Here is a 14,853-nt window from a genome sequence, read left to right on the forward strand (position 1 = left end):
GATCATTCTGTCCCTGAGTGATATTAGAAATGTCTATAAGTTATTTGTAGATTCCTCCCCTTGGTCTTCAGCTAGGGAAGGAATAGTTGACAGCCATTTCCATTTTGCTTTGTCAAAAAGAGCAGGCTGGAAAGACTGATAGTAATTAGGGGGGTCTGGAGCCCAAAGTCTGGCTTCCTATGCCATCTGTGTTGGTTTAAGTGGAAGGGATTAAAACTGAGCTAAAATGCATGACTCCGCTGAAAACAGCAAAACAGTTGAATATCCTGTCAGGTTTGGCCTTAAATTGCTCTAATGGATGCAAGACAGCTCTCAACCAATAAGTTGTTGAGATGTCTAATACCTAGCACTGACTAAGGGGCATGTTTACTAAGTTTGGAGATAAATATTCCCAGTTATGTTGCCCATAGCAACCAATCAGTAATAAGATTTGAACAGTCACCTACAAGTTAGAAATCAAGGCAAAGATCTAAATGGTTGCTACAGGCAACATCACCAGTGATATTTATCTCCATTCTTAGTAAACATACCCCCAATACTGGAAATCAGCTAAGTGTCTCATATGTGACAGGTTAGGGCAAAGACACTCAGTGCGACTAGTTGCTGCGACTTTGAAAAAACTCAGTTGAGGCAACAAAGCGCAGGGATTTAGCGTTACCACGACTAATGGCCCATTTTTTCGTGGCATGTTGGCTTTTTTAAAAAGTGCGGGGGTGCCTTCCACAACGACTAATTCCCCCAGGGAAATATTAGTATTGATTTATTTTTATTTATCCGTAGGCATCTAAGAGCCCCTCCAGCCAATAGAGAGGGGCCAACAACTGCAAGGAAGAGTAACACAACATCAGTGTACAATGCAATTTTTTCCACTATATTGCAGACTGTGATTCCCTTAACCAAAGGTGTGTGCCTTAATTTTGCTGCCAGCAGCTCAATGGCCAGTTTAAATAAGAGGGACGATAGGGTCACCCCTGCCTAGTACCTCTCCCCAATTCAAATACCACAAAGAGAGTATTGTTGACCTAGACTTGGGCTGTAGGTTTCTTGTATAGCAACTTGAACCGTGAGATAAAGTTGGAACCAAAGCCAAATTTCCCTAAAATCCACCATATTGTCAATTGACCCAGTCAAAAGCCTTTGTTATATCTAGAGGTTACTGCCCTGACAGAGTGTTGTTGGCGAGCCAATTGAATGCACCTGTATAAACATCTGTGATTAATGGAAGTTGTTTTTATGAGACATAAAGCCAGTTTGTTCTGCATGGATTAGGGGAGTTATAACCTTTATTAACCTATTTACCAGTAAGTGTGCAAGTATCTTGGCTTGGTATTAATCAGAGATATAGGTCTATAGGATTTACATGATTATGGGTCTTTCCCATTCTTAAGTATCAGATTAATTATCACATTGTAACATGATGTGGGAAGTTCCCCCATCAGGGGCACATGAAATGTTTTAAGGAGTCTGGGGTTATCTGGCTGGCCAGCAGTCTATACCAGGCAGCCTGTAGGCTGTCCGGCCCAGGGATTTTGTTTGCAATAACTGCTGAGTCAATGTCTGCTTTCGTAAGTAGGTTATAAGAATTTTGCTTCATCAAGTAACAGTTGGGGGAGTTCAATACCTTTCCAAAATTGCTATAGGTCAGAGTTGATGATATGAATGAAGTATATCCCTTTACAGTATTCCGCAAACATATTCGCCATAGCTGAAGATTCTGTGACTAGGTCCCAAGAGTGATTCTTGAGACCTCGGATGACTGTAACTTGTTCCGTTAACTTTGCCATATACGCCAGAGTTTTGCTGTTTTATAGCCAAGAGTAAACCCACATTGTCTGGAGTATAATAGTTTCTTCCTAGAATTATCTGACAGCAAAAGGTCTAGGTCTTTCTGGGCCATGAATAGAGAGTCATAATTTTCTTTGGATTTGGTGTGGCAACAAGTCTGTTCTGCCTCAAACAGTGTCTTTTCTGCAGCTTATATATCAGCCGTTTGGTCTGTCTAGTTGCATGTATGGTAGCAATAAGAGTGTCACTGGTTACAGCCTTTGCTGTGTCCCACACCCCAAAGTGTGAAGCTGTGTTTTGGGTGACATTCCAGTATTCTCCAAGTTATTTTTCATAGGTGCCATTATTAGGTCCGTAAGCCATAGAGGAGATAGTCCCACAGTCTCTGAGGGCGGTCCTAATTGGAGTTCTACCCATACAGGGGGGTGATTTGAGAGTGCTCTAGGTAGGTAGGAAATTTTGTGGACCAGATAAGCAAACCTAGTGCGTAGGTGCCAGAACCTAGTGCCAAGGCAATTCTTGAAAGGGTAGCATGACCGGAGGAGCAGCAGGAGAAATGTTTCACATGGGGATGTCATTTACCTCCACAGGTCTGAGAGACCCAGGGCCTCCATGCATTTAACTAGCTGCAGGGCTGCTCAATCTACATTAGATGTTCTATTCAATTTATGGTTAGTAATAGTGATATCATTAAATGCAATTCTATTCTTTAGAACCGAGCACAGATAGTGTTGTAGAGACTAAAACAACATTACAGTGTCTGACAAAGTTTATTTTGTGCTTAACTCTGCTAAACTAGATAACTAATGATTTGTTATAATGCCATGGAAACATAGCTCAGGCCACATTGAGCATAGGGGATAAGAGCGTTGTAATGGGTTTGGATGTCTTTAATCATTGCCTGGTATACTGCAATCTTTATACGACCTCAGAAGGTGCAGCACTTAGGTCAAACAACAATCCTTTTGTTTTTCCAACTATAATCTAGCATTTGACATTGAGCAGGCACTAAATCCCATATGCAGAAGCTAAAAAGGAATTGAGGAGTAAACTAAGCTTGTGATACTGTATGGGTCTAGGTGTAGCTTTTTCTGAACACTTGAGCGATAAGGGAGAATTTAAAGCAGGGGGTGTAACTGAAATTGTTATGGAGTGCAAAAGAGAAGTTGAGGTAGGTGAGGTACAACTATACAAAAACATTTCTACATATGAGAATTAGGAAGAAGTCAAGCATACAAGCATTTACTGTATAGACATATAAACAGGTAGCATCTATAAAGTCAGTGTTCCTTTTATGACTTCAGTCTTACCGTTGCTGCCAGTGAGTCTGGTAAGTTCCCTGGTTATCTATATAACATTGTTTCAGCTTCTCCTTGGTTAATACACCTATATTATGCATTGCAGACTTAGAAACCATGTAAAAGTCCCTAAACTGGATCTTAACTTTTATTCTTTATTGCTAGATCATAGGCATACGCCTAGGACATAGAAAGGAGAGAGGGCATCTTGAAGATCTAAAAAGGGGTGGTGTACATTTTCAGGCATCAATCACTTTATCACTCTCAGGAGATTGCCATAGAGGACAATGTTGGATGGATTTGTGCATTTTGGCCCCACGTTAGAAATTACAGCTGACAAAATGCGTAAGAGTGCTCCATGTCCCATTACCCTAAATTTTTTATTTGATGATTGATTTAGCCTTAGCAGTGAAGAAGTAATTGATCCTTCCAAATAAATTGATTTGCCCTTAAAGAAGTGCTCTGATCCTGAGTGTCTTATTAGGTTTCCATCCATACAGCAAGGCCGCTGTTTTTGCCAGAAAGGAAATAGAATGAAATGTAAGAAGCAATGTACTTCAGTGTGCAACCACAAAATGTGACTGTAGATTTATCAGAAGGGATATTATTTTTATAATACTGCAATTCTACATATTAAATTTGCTGTCTTTAGGGATGAGTGAAAGCCTGTGTCTGTATTGTCAGTATCTTTTTCATAATAACGGCCCCTGTAGGAGCTCTAGGCAACTTCATTCTAGTTCCTTGCCAGACCTGCGCTCACTGGAGAAATTCCACCTGCAGGTTAGACTTCTCTTTAAAAAAATAAATTAGTGGTTTGATCTCCACTGAAATAAGCCAAAAGCCAGGTACTGTAGCACTGCTGAAACAAATGGGGAGTTAGCCATGTGCGAGCAGTCTCACTCTTGCACACATCTTGTTATTGCATAGCCTATCCCATCTTAGGCCATAATTCTATTATTCTGAGACAGCTGCTGCAGCTTTTATCTGTCTAAATCCCCATTGATTTGGCATTTGTCTGGTAATGGACTCACTGGCCATTTTAGATTAGTTGTTAAGCATTGCATTTAAAAATGTCAGCTAAAAGCCCCTGCAAATTTTATTAAAAGGCCATAACACAAGTAAAGTAAGGGTGATGTATCTAAAAGGCCCTCATATAAATCACCCCCCAGAAGCGGTGATTGCTTTACGATTCTACAATGGTTAGGGTTCCAAACTTGCTTGGAGCCACTGAGTATTTCCTACAGCATTTATTTTACTTTATAGCTCTGTAAAAGTGGCAATACACCCATTCATTTTTAAATAGCTACCTTAATCAGCCTTCCAACCTGGTTTGGTGATTTCTGAGGGGGCTCTGAAGCAGTAGGGAAGAAGGCCCTCCAGTTCGGACTAGATTTCAGGTAACAGTCATTTTTTTTCTGTCCTAAATACTATTGGGATGATTTGGAGAGGAATAGATTGCATTTAAAGGGGTGGTAACTTTTAGTGTGTTATAGAATGGGGGTGACTGACCCCCGCAGCCCAAAACTATTGCTTTTTTAAACTATAGTTAAATTGTTATTGTTACATTTTAGTACTTATTTTCTATTCAAGTCCTCTCCTATTAATATATCAGTCTTTTATTTAAACAACTCCCTGGCTGGAGACCAATTGCAAATTGTTCAAGAATATTACTCTGTACATCATATTAAAGTTAATTCCAACCCTATTAACACTGTATTTATACGGTAGGTTGTGATCTACCAGTAGATCCTGAGCTGGTGAGCAGGCCAACATTTTTAAACAACTCCATTAGATCACCCTTATAAACAACTTCCCTTTTGGATTGTTAAAACAATGCTTAGGAAATGGGTATTGTTCCTTTAAAGGGAAAGTTCACCTTTTGTGAACATCTTCCCAAAGAGCTTACAGTCTTTGAGTAAGAGGAGGCAGACAGAAGCAAAATGTGGAGTAGAACATGTGTATAAGTTAAGGGTGTGATGTTGCAGTGGAAGACTAGTAAAATGCCCTCTCTAGAAAGTGATTCATAAGGATGTTTGAGAATAGAGTTAAGGTCCCCATACAACATAAGATCCGCTCGTTTGGCGATGTCGCCAAGCGAGCTGATCTTCTCCTGATATCCCCCACTTATGGGTGGGTGATATCAGGAGAATCCAGGGTAATGCCAAACGATCGGATTATAACGGTGGGTATAGGAAAAGTCAGTCCGGGGACCGCATCAACGAGCCAATGTGGTCCCCGATCCAACTAGATTTTCTAACCTGCCTGATCGAGATCTGGGTGATTTCAGGCCAGATATCGGTCGAGCAGGCCCGTCAGGAGTGCCCATACGCGGGCCGATTAGCTGTCGAATCGGTCCAAGGGACCGATATCGGCAGCTACTATCGGCCCGTGTATGGGGACCTTTAGTGTGGGTGTTTGTCTGATACAGAATGGTTGTTCCAGTGGTGTGGGCCAATCAGGCAACATGGTTTTATGTTTCTTAGCTCTTGTGTTGAACTGTATGAACAATAGATTATCTCAAGCTGAGCATAAGAACTGGAACAGGGTATATAAGGAGATATATAGAGAGGAGCAATGGAGAGCGGGACTCTGAAAGACAGAATGAGAGCTTTGTACTTTGTTCACCAATGAAAGGGATTTAAGAGAGAGACTTTAGTAACAAAGGGGTGGAGAAAGGTTTAAATGCAAAGATGATAATATTCACTTATTCACATTGAGCAGATGCCTGTTCTCACTATATCTGATCTTACTCTACCTACAGGCTGAGCAGCCCCCTGCAACTGCTTCCCCCAGCGGGGACAGCCCTTCAGTTTGAAACCATTGCCATAGGTTATTCTGCTGAGGAAAACTTTTGTGTGGGCATGTGTATCTATATACTGTATAGAAATTATGGGAGTGGGAGAAGCCACTGACAAAAAATCTAAATCAGCTGTTTTAATAAATAAGGCCATCAAAATCTGAAGTACAGTCATGTTAGAGACAACTGTTGCATGTATCAGTGGTACTGATTGCCTGCTGAATGTCAAACGCTATTGACAATTGAGGCTACAGAACCCTGGAGCTATTGCCATCCTGAATGTAGTAGTAATTCCAAGTTTACCACAGTAGGCAGCATCGATAAGCGAAAAAAGCTAGTAGCAATTACACAATAATGCCATTTTAAAGCCATAAATGAGAAATTATGCAGTCACCACTCTGAAAATGTTAGCTACACTTGCACTTGTGTTTCTTTTGAAGCATTGGGTGCAATTCTGTCACTTGGCTTTTGGTTACAGTGATGCTGGAAATCTGGCAAAAATGCTGTATTGTGGGAAAAAACATGGCCATATGCATCTGCAAATTGCACGCTCACGGTCAGACCACTTACTAGCATGTCTGGGATTATCGTCTGTATTGTTCATTTTCTGCAGTGATCTAACTGGCATGTGTAGGGTTAATGTGCTCATAATCAATTTCTGCAGTCATCTTACTGGTACACCTGACGTTAATACGCTCACTTGCATGTCTGGGTAATTGTGACTAACATAAATATGTTGGCACTGCGCCAATGCATTTTTTTTGGGCCCAAAGCTTCACTTTCAACCCATAGGCTCCAAATTTTGTTGCTTGCTTATGTACATAGCAGGGTTGGGGGAGTATTTTTACTGTGACACACTTTATTTTATTTTTGCCAACAGACAGTTACATGCAGGTTCCCAAAACAGCCTTTATCTATGGTGTCGTCTGAGATCAAATTTACAGTGTTTTTGTTTTGTAAAAGTGAGAAATAAATTGGCCCATTTTTTGTGGAAAGTGGGTCAGCGCGGTGCCTATTGAGAGAGTGATTGCACTGGCCTTTGCTGTCAGTTTTCTAGACATTCAAGAATAATGTAGCCTATAATACTTTGCCATCAAAGAACAGGAACTGCTATATACAAAGACATAATGATTTTGATTGCAGTCATTCTGCGAAACGCGTTTCAAACCATCAGTCAAATCAAACTTTGCACTCATTTGTGCAGCACAATAATACCCTTCATGACAACTGATTATAGAATGACTGACCACTAAAACCTAATCATATTCTTGTTGTTTAGCACCAGTGCAAGGGATCCCAGTACTTGCCAAAGATCAGCCGCTAACTTCAGTGTTCCCCTTTGTGCGTTGCCTCCATGTATGCATAATAGTTAGGTTCCTAAAAGCATTTACAAAATATGTTGTAGTGGCTGCAATTACCCTGAATTTCTGGAAAGTGGAGGGGATAGAAATGTATGAAAAACTGTGCTCATTTTTTGCTCTTAGCAAAAGGTCCAATGTCTCAGAGGAACATGTCCCAGTTGCAGGTTGTCCTAGGTACTGTAGTATTCGATTGCTTTTCACTGCAAAAACCTTTAAAAAAAAAAACACTACTGCACCAGGTAGCCCTGTATCTTCATGTTTACTGCAGTATGTATGTATTGTTCTTGTTTATTTATATAGCACCACAGTTGTACACAGTACTTTACAAGGTGTGAACACAAACAGGGGTATAGTTATATTACGTTATACAGTAACAATAGATAAATCAATGCTTAAGATCTACAGTACAGTTTGGATGTGGCCCCTGCCCCAAGGATCACTTGAAAATTTAGAACCACATCTAAAAGATCCAGCCAGCAGGGCTGATTGGGTTGTAGTGTATTTTAAATGCAATCAGTTCTGAACTACAACATGTATTTATTAGACTCAAGTGATCTGTTCACCCTATGTTTGCCCCAGAGCACTAACCTACTGAACTGAGCAGATCTGTCCAGTGTTAATAAATACGCCCCTTTGTCTGGAGGTTGGATGAAAAGGAAATACATACTGTATATATATATATGTTTAAAGCACAAAATAAGTGATTTGTTCATTAAAAATGAAGTTTGCTTCTCAAAAGTCTGGGCCCTCTCCACCTCTTGTATTGGTTATTGGCTGTTTTGTATGTCTTCTTGTATGTTTTATTTATACACCCACTTATTGCACAATGCTGTGGAATATGTTGGCATTTCATAATAATAATAATTTGAATTGTTAATCACCTGGAAACATCTGTACAGTACCTGCTACTTGCTCATCCCTCTTTGGTTTTCCCTACAGTATATTCAACTTTAACTAAAATTTGTTTTTATTTTTTCCAACTACTATGCAATTACATTACATACATGTAAAATTTTATATTGGATTATGGTATTCACATCTTTTACAGAGCATATTTAGCATTTTTTATTATGGCATATACTGCTGATATTCCACCTATGCATGGGCACATATACAGTACACAAAAGGGTCTGCTCACAGTGTGTTTGAACGATGTCCGCATAATGGTCATTGAGATTTTTGAGGTGGACGCATTTGGCCAGGTATAATGAAGTAATTAGAATCTGTTATTAGAATGCGCTTCCCTTTATTTACCATACTAATGCTCAACTGGGAAAATATTCTGCAAAATAGTTTTAAATACACCCAAAACATTTACATAAAACTCATAGGAGAAGGGGGTTAAAAAAAATATATATAAATACAGAAATTTCATTCAATGTCATTCATACTGTAAATTCTTCCTTTTTCAGGGAGGAGTGAAAGTCCTAATCACAGGCCCCTGGCAGGAGGCTAGCAATAACTACAGTTGTCTGTTTGATCAGATCTCAGTGCCTGCATCCCTCATACAGCCTGGTGTACTGCGATGTTACTGCCCAGGTAAGGCAATTTACATGACTGCAGTATTATTGTAAAGGGTATAGTATGCTACTGTTATAGAAACAAAATGTGATTAAACAGTGATCAACAGGGATATAAACTTTTACTTCAGGATCTGTATCCAGGTGAAGTCCCATGAAAAAGATCACTGCGCAATAGTTTTCTTATAAAAAAAATACAGCCCTAGGCTACCCCGGGAGGGAGCTCTCGATGCGGGTGGCCATGTTGTTTGTGCATAATAAGCGAGTCTCCAGGCTAACGTCACACACACATGCATAATAAGCAAATTGGGACACATGCTTATTATGTGCAAGCGAGTGTCACAACATAGCTGCCCACACCGGGGCTATTTTTTTTAAAACAATATTTTTGCTCTATTAGCCCGCTTCTGGCGGGGGAAACAATTTTGAGGGTGATAGGTGCCCTTTAACTAAAGGGCCCAAGGGCCCAGGAATCTGTTTTACTCGGGAGCATGTCACCTTACATCAGAAGGCCATCAGGGTTTTTCAAATGAAAATCACAGCCGGAGAACTAAAGCTTAACTAAATAAGTAGGCTAGAAATGTTGTACAGTTGTACATGTTGTGTGCTTCTGTACCACAGCCCTTTAGCAGGGAATATCATGTAACATAGCAGCTAAAACTAGTGCAATTGGTATTAGAATTAATCAGGCCTGCAGCATCAGCTTATATTACAGGCCAAAGTAATTTTCTGCTTGATAATTTGCTACGACCCCTAAGCTTAGCTTCTAAACAGCTGCTCAGAGCACAGTGAGCAGTGAATGTAGCAGACACTTTCCAAGATGGGGAACTCTTGTGACAACTTTGAAGTCCTAGATCATTACTATTATAGACACATTTTAGGCTGGTGCATTAAGTTCAAACTATTAAATATCGCATTTCTAGCCATATTCATTTTCATTTTTAGGGGTTAGTTCTCCTTTAAGAACACCCCCTGAAGCTATAAGGTTAGGATGAGGTGACTCAAAAAAAATGGGTGCAAGAGATGGAGTCATTGCTATTGTAAACTGCTATTGAACTCTAGTGGACTCTTAATAAATCTTCACCGTAATATTTTACTGGCTGCGGCCAACAAACTAATGCTGTAAGTCACTGGCAGAATTTACCTGCTCTAACAGGTCGATTTCAATGTGAGGCAGCAATGCAACTGACACACAAAGTGTTTCTGCAGTAGGAAAACAAATGTTAGTTTGAGCAAGCAGGTATATAAACCATTCATAACTATAAAAAAAAAAACAAAAACGTATTCATGAAATTGTTAAAATGATGTACAGATTGGATGCAGGTTTACAGCAATGACAATTCCCTTTTGAACAAGTATGGTAGCATGTAGAACAGTTGCAGTATGACAGTATGACAACTGCAGTCTTCGGAATTACCAGAATTGTTAGGCCAAGAGTCAAATTGACAAGCAAAGTACACTGAGAGAACAGATATGAAGTCAACCCCCCACACCAAACCCCATATCACTCCCCAATGACCACCAAGGGGCTCATGTACTCATTTGTACTCCTTAGTGCTCTTGCACTTGTGCCCCCTGGGGTTGTAAATGGCCCCTTTAGTCTCCTTTAATGATGTAGGATTCTCTCAAAATAGCATGAACCTGTTGAGACATATAAATGCCCTAAATATACATATCTTGCAAGAGACTTTCTCAACAGGAGCTTCATCATACAATATAAGTGCTACAGGGGTTCTCACTAATTCACACGTATAATTAATGTTTCCTCTGAAGTGGCACCCAACATATCCAACAGGGACAATGTGATTTATGTGACAATAGAGAATGTGAAGTTTTGATATGGAGAATTCTACTGGGTTTGTTTTCAAATGCCTGAAAGGCACTAAGCAGCTGTCTCTGTTTTAGGAACAGTTAATAGGAGTAACCTAGCTTCATAAATCACAACTTTGGTGAGACAGACATGACTTGCACTTTCACTTTGTATCCTTTTTGTGTTTCTGATGTTATGGATACAGCTCCTGGTAACTACCCTACAAAAAGCGGCATTATAGCTATTAATGCTCACAGACCTGTTCATACACTGATCTTAACAAGATAAATTAAAGTGGTTTATTAAAGAAGGAAAACAAAGGAAATTTAATAATGTTTCTATCGATTGGGTTATTCTAAACAATCGTAGCATTCATAAGACTATGAAAATTTAACACAACATTACTCTGCAATGAAAAATGATTGAGTATTCCATTAATGCTTGAAACAAATGGTCTTTTCCCTACACATGCATAAGCAAAGGTAAAGTTTTAAAAATAAGATTAAAACAGTTCTTACAATATTCAACAACCAATTGGATTTCATGTGTACATGGCAGGTATAGAAGCCAACTAAGGTGCCCTTACACTGTACCACTCGGCACTTCCTTTTTTAGCACCTTATGGATAAAAATCTATACATTAATACTAATCAAGTAATGCATGGGCAAATCCACATAGTCTTCAGTTTCAGTTGCATAATATTGTTGGCTGACAATTCAATACTGTTAAATCAGACAGAAGTGACCCTTTTCTAATTTAGATATTGGGTAAAAGGGCCTTTACACAAATTCTGTCCCAAAAGATTCCCTGGGGCACAAACATGTCTCCCCAAGCATATATATATATATATTATACAATGTAGAGTGGTCTGCCGGCACAAAACAGTGATAACTGCTAGTTAATGTCTATGTTGAATTGTGGGCTCACTACTGCCAAAATCTCTTAAATCAGGAACATTCAACATGGAGGTTATGTGGAAAGGTTACAGGCAGCCCAGAACTGGATAACATTATTTAGATGCAAAAGTAGGTAGAGCTAACGGACACCGAAATAGACATCATGGGCATTTATCCTGGCTGTACAAGTTGCAAACAACTTTGGCTTACAATTTCTGGCAGGTCAACACTAGTATTACATTTAGGGGCACATTCATTATAGTACGAATCCGAATCACGAAATCCGATAATTTCTGATGATTGCAAAAGTCACTAAAATTCCGTTCATTTCAATACGAAGATTTCGTACTTACGATTCAAAAGTTCCGAAATTTTCATTTTGAAACGATCGTTGGCGATTGGCGATCCGAATGTCAACGAATGTCAAACTGTGCCAAACTCTTCCAGACTTTGAACCTTCAGTGCATGTTTTTGGAAGCCTCCCATAGGACTCAATGGGACTCTGCAGCTCCAACCTGGCCCAAGGAAAGTCACGATACCGAAGCTTGAATGAATCCGAAACTTTCATACTCCTTGCGACAAATACGATTTTGTCGCGCAAATTGTCGCAAAGTACGTAAAAGTAATGCAAACTGCCGAAAATATCATAGAAAATACGCAAAAGTTGTAAACTTTAGAAAAAATACAACTTTTTTGTAATCGGACTTGCCGTACTTTAATGAATGTGCCCCTTAGAGAGAAAGTTTTATTTTTCTGCAAATCGTAAATGTTAGCCATCCTTACAACAATTCACAAATATGGAAGTGAAAATAAAGGCTATTTGTAAAGGATTTAATTCAGAAGGCAGATATATATCATGGATTTAGATTTCCCCATTGCCATTTGCAAGTAGGAAAGGAAGGTATTGCCTGAGAGTCTGGGTTATGGTGAGAAGAATAGGTTGAAGTCTAAAGACAAAGTGATGAAGAGGAAAGGAGCCAAAGGGACAGTATAAGGGTAAGTGATTAATGGCAGTAGATATAGAGTGATGACTTCAACATTCCCAAAAATTACTTTCAACGAGCCGATGCGGCCCCCGATCCGACTGAATCTTTTAACCTGGCCGATCGATATCTGGCCAATTTCAGGCCAGATATCGGTCGTTCAGTCCGCTCGTTTCTGCCCCTACACGGGCAGATAAGCTGCCGAGTCGGTCCAAGGGACTGATATCGGAAGCTTCTATCGGCCCGTGTATGGGGGCCTTTTTAGTTTCAAAAAAGAATAATAAAGAAGTTACAGTTTTGCCTTGTCTTACCTCAACCATTGTTTTGTACCGTCTATTATCTTGCCACCCCCCCAACTCCTCCTTTCAGTTTATCACAAGAAACAAAGAACAATAGATCTGTAAGACATTAAAGCTAGTTAGAAGTAATGGGAAAATGGACAAACAAAAGGGGGTGGACCTAGCAAAGCACTGGGAAATTGCCTAAGCTTGTGTATAGTCTCCTTATTAAATACTCATATTCTGTATTGCCATGTTTAGTAATTTGTTTACCCAAAAATAAAATGTATGACTAATGAAAGAAAAAATTATTCTAAGCAACATTTTGGCATCTACATTAATTGTTGTTACAACAGTATGAATCTATTCTTTGAAATTATCTGCACTGCTGGTTCTGACTACTACTAGTACAACTAAAACAATGTTGCAGGAATCAGCTCTCCTCTAGCCAAGACTTCAACTCACTGTCTTAGACACTCACTGCCAGCAACTGCATTTACAAATAGAATAAATGTCACTGGAATGCGTAATTAATGCATATTGGAAACTTGCTTACAGTTTTATTTGCTTTCATTATGCAAAATGTTGTATTTGGGTTTACAGCTCCTTTAAGCCTTACGCTGGACGTTTCTGGGCTCACATGAAAGTGACCAATGAAAATAAATCTGCCTGACTTTTTTACATGTACCTATTATATCTAGAAGTAGAGAATGAACAGCAACAAACTGCAGATTAGATTAAATTGTTAAAATAACTGCATCATTATAACATATTTTCAAAAGCTTTAGATATCCCTTTAAAATTAAGACAGGTATGAGGATACGGCTTAAACTGCACACAAAATTCTGCTTCTGTACTTAATGGGGTTCAGGGGTGTGAGCTGTCATACTGTTTGCCACTGCATAGGGTCCCTTTAAAGAAGTTATTCCAAAAACCTGCTCTCTTTGCAGTTCTATATACATCACACTGTTTAGCTGAAGTGCATTCACACTACCTAACCAATGTACGCAGTATGGCAGCTCCCACTTATCTGCATGGACTGAAATATGCAAGAATAAGCAGTGTTCATACTCAGTAAACTGTTTCCTAGTATTCAATGGCTGCTCTACTGACAAGCGGGAAAGAAGATCTACGTGGTCATTCAGCCTTTTGCTGCAATGCAGTAAAAGGTGCTCTGGCCTAGACAGGGTTAAAACAAGCATTCCCTTTTATTTTGCAGCTTCATCAGGAAGGCTGTTTGGTGTAATACGTGCCCATCTCTTTTTAAGGAAGGAAATAGTAATCTGACACATTGCCAATCTTAATTACTCATATGGATGGCTGTCCCTCCTGCTTAGGGAATTAAAGCTTTCATACCAAACATCAGCACCCAGACAGTGGACATTAGTTTGCCTAGTTGCACATTATTTCCTTCCTAGGATGCCATTAACACATAATGAAACCAGGCTTGAGTTGTCAAAGCATTTATATGTCAATATTATAATTTCACAAGCATCACATTACAGTGCATCTGCTATTTCTAAAATAAAGGAGGAGGCATGTTTCAGTATCAGAGATAATACCTTTTAGGATGTGCTGCAATGCAGTGAGAAGGTCCCTGGCACCAGCAGGATCCTAACTATACTGTTTTATATGTTATTATTTATCATTATTCATGTTATTATCATTCAGAAAGCTTGTTCAGTGCAATGCATGGCTGTCATCAGAATGCCTCAATATCAGCAAAAATGGGATTTTGCAACATATACATTATATTTTAAAAGTGTAGTTCAAAACAGGAACAGTGAAATAACCCAGAAAGGATAAGTGTGCAAGTGGGCTAATCAATACTAGATCACATGGTTTGGCAACTGTGGTATATATAGGGGTAAATGCACCAAAACCAAAAATGTCTGTGCATATATACAAGTACCTTGCTGGACCATTAATCTAGTCTTCATCATTTGCTTTACTGGGTAAAACTTTTTGAAACGGTGAGACTCATGGTAACCAATCAAATTTTTGCATTATTATTATTATTCCTGTAGCTGCCAGTTGTGTAACTATCATTAGACCATAGGGTGGCCCAAGGGACTGGAGGTCATGACATCCAATCCATCTATTCGCAGGTACAGGGGGGTAGGG

General features: G+C 39.4%; 1 protein-coding gene across 10 annotated transcripts in view; it reads left to right on the forward strand.

Annotated features, from left to right (window-relative positions):
• camta1 (calmodulin binding transcription activator 1) overlaps positions 1 to 14,853 on the forward strand; it is a 1,176,955-nt gene that overhangs the window by 1,028,402 nt on the left and 133,700 nt on the right. For all 10 annotated transcript variants that reach the window (XM_031905360.1, XM_031905359.1, XM_031905362.1 and 7 more), the window contains one exon: positions 8,654 to 8,780. In XM_031905360.1, the coding sequence (XP_031761220.1) occupies positions 8,654 to 8,780 (127 nt within the window). The remainder of the gene's footprint in view (positions 1 to 8,653; positions 8,781 to 14,853) is intronic.

Source organism: Xenopus tropicalis, chromosome 7 (assembly GCF_000004195.4).
Source record: "Xenopus tropicalis strain Nigerian chromosome 7, UCB_Xtro_10.0, whole genome shotgun sequence".
NCBI classification, from domain to species: Eukaryota; Metazoa; Chordata; class Amphibia; order Anura; family Pipidae; genus Xenopus; species Xenopus tropicalis.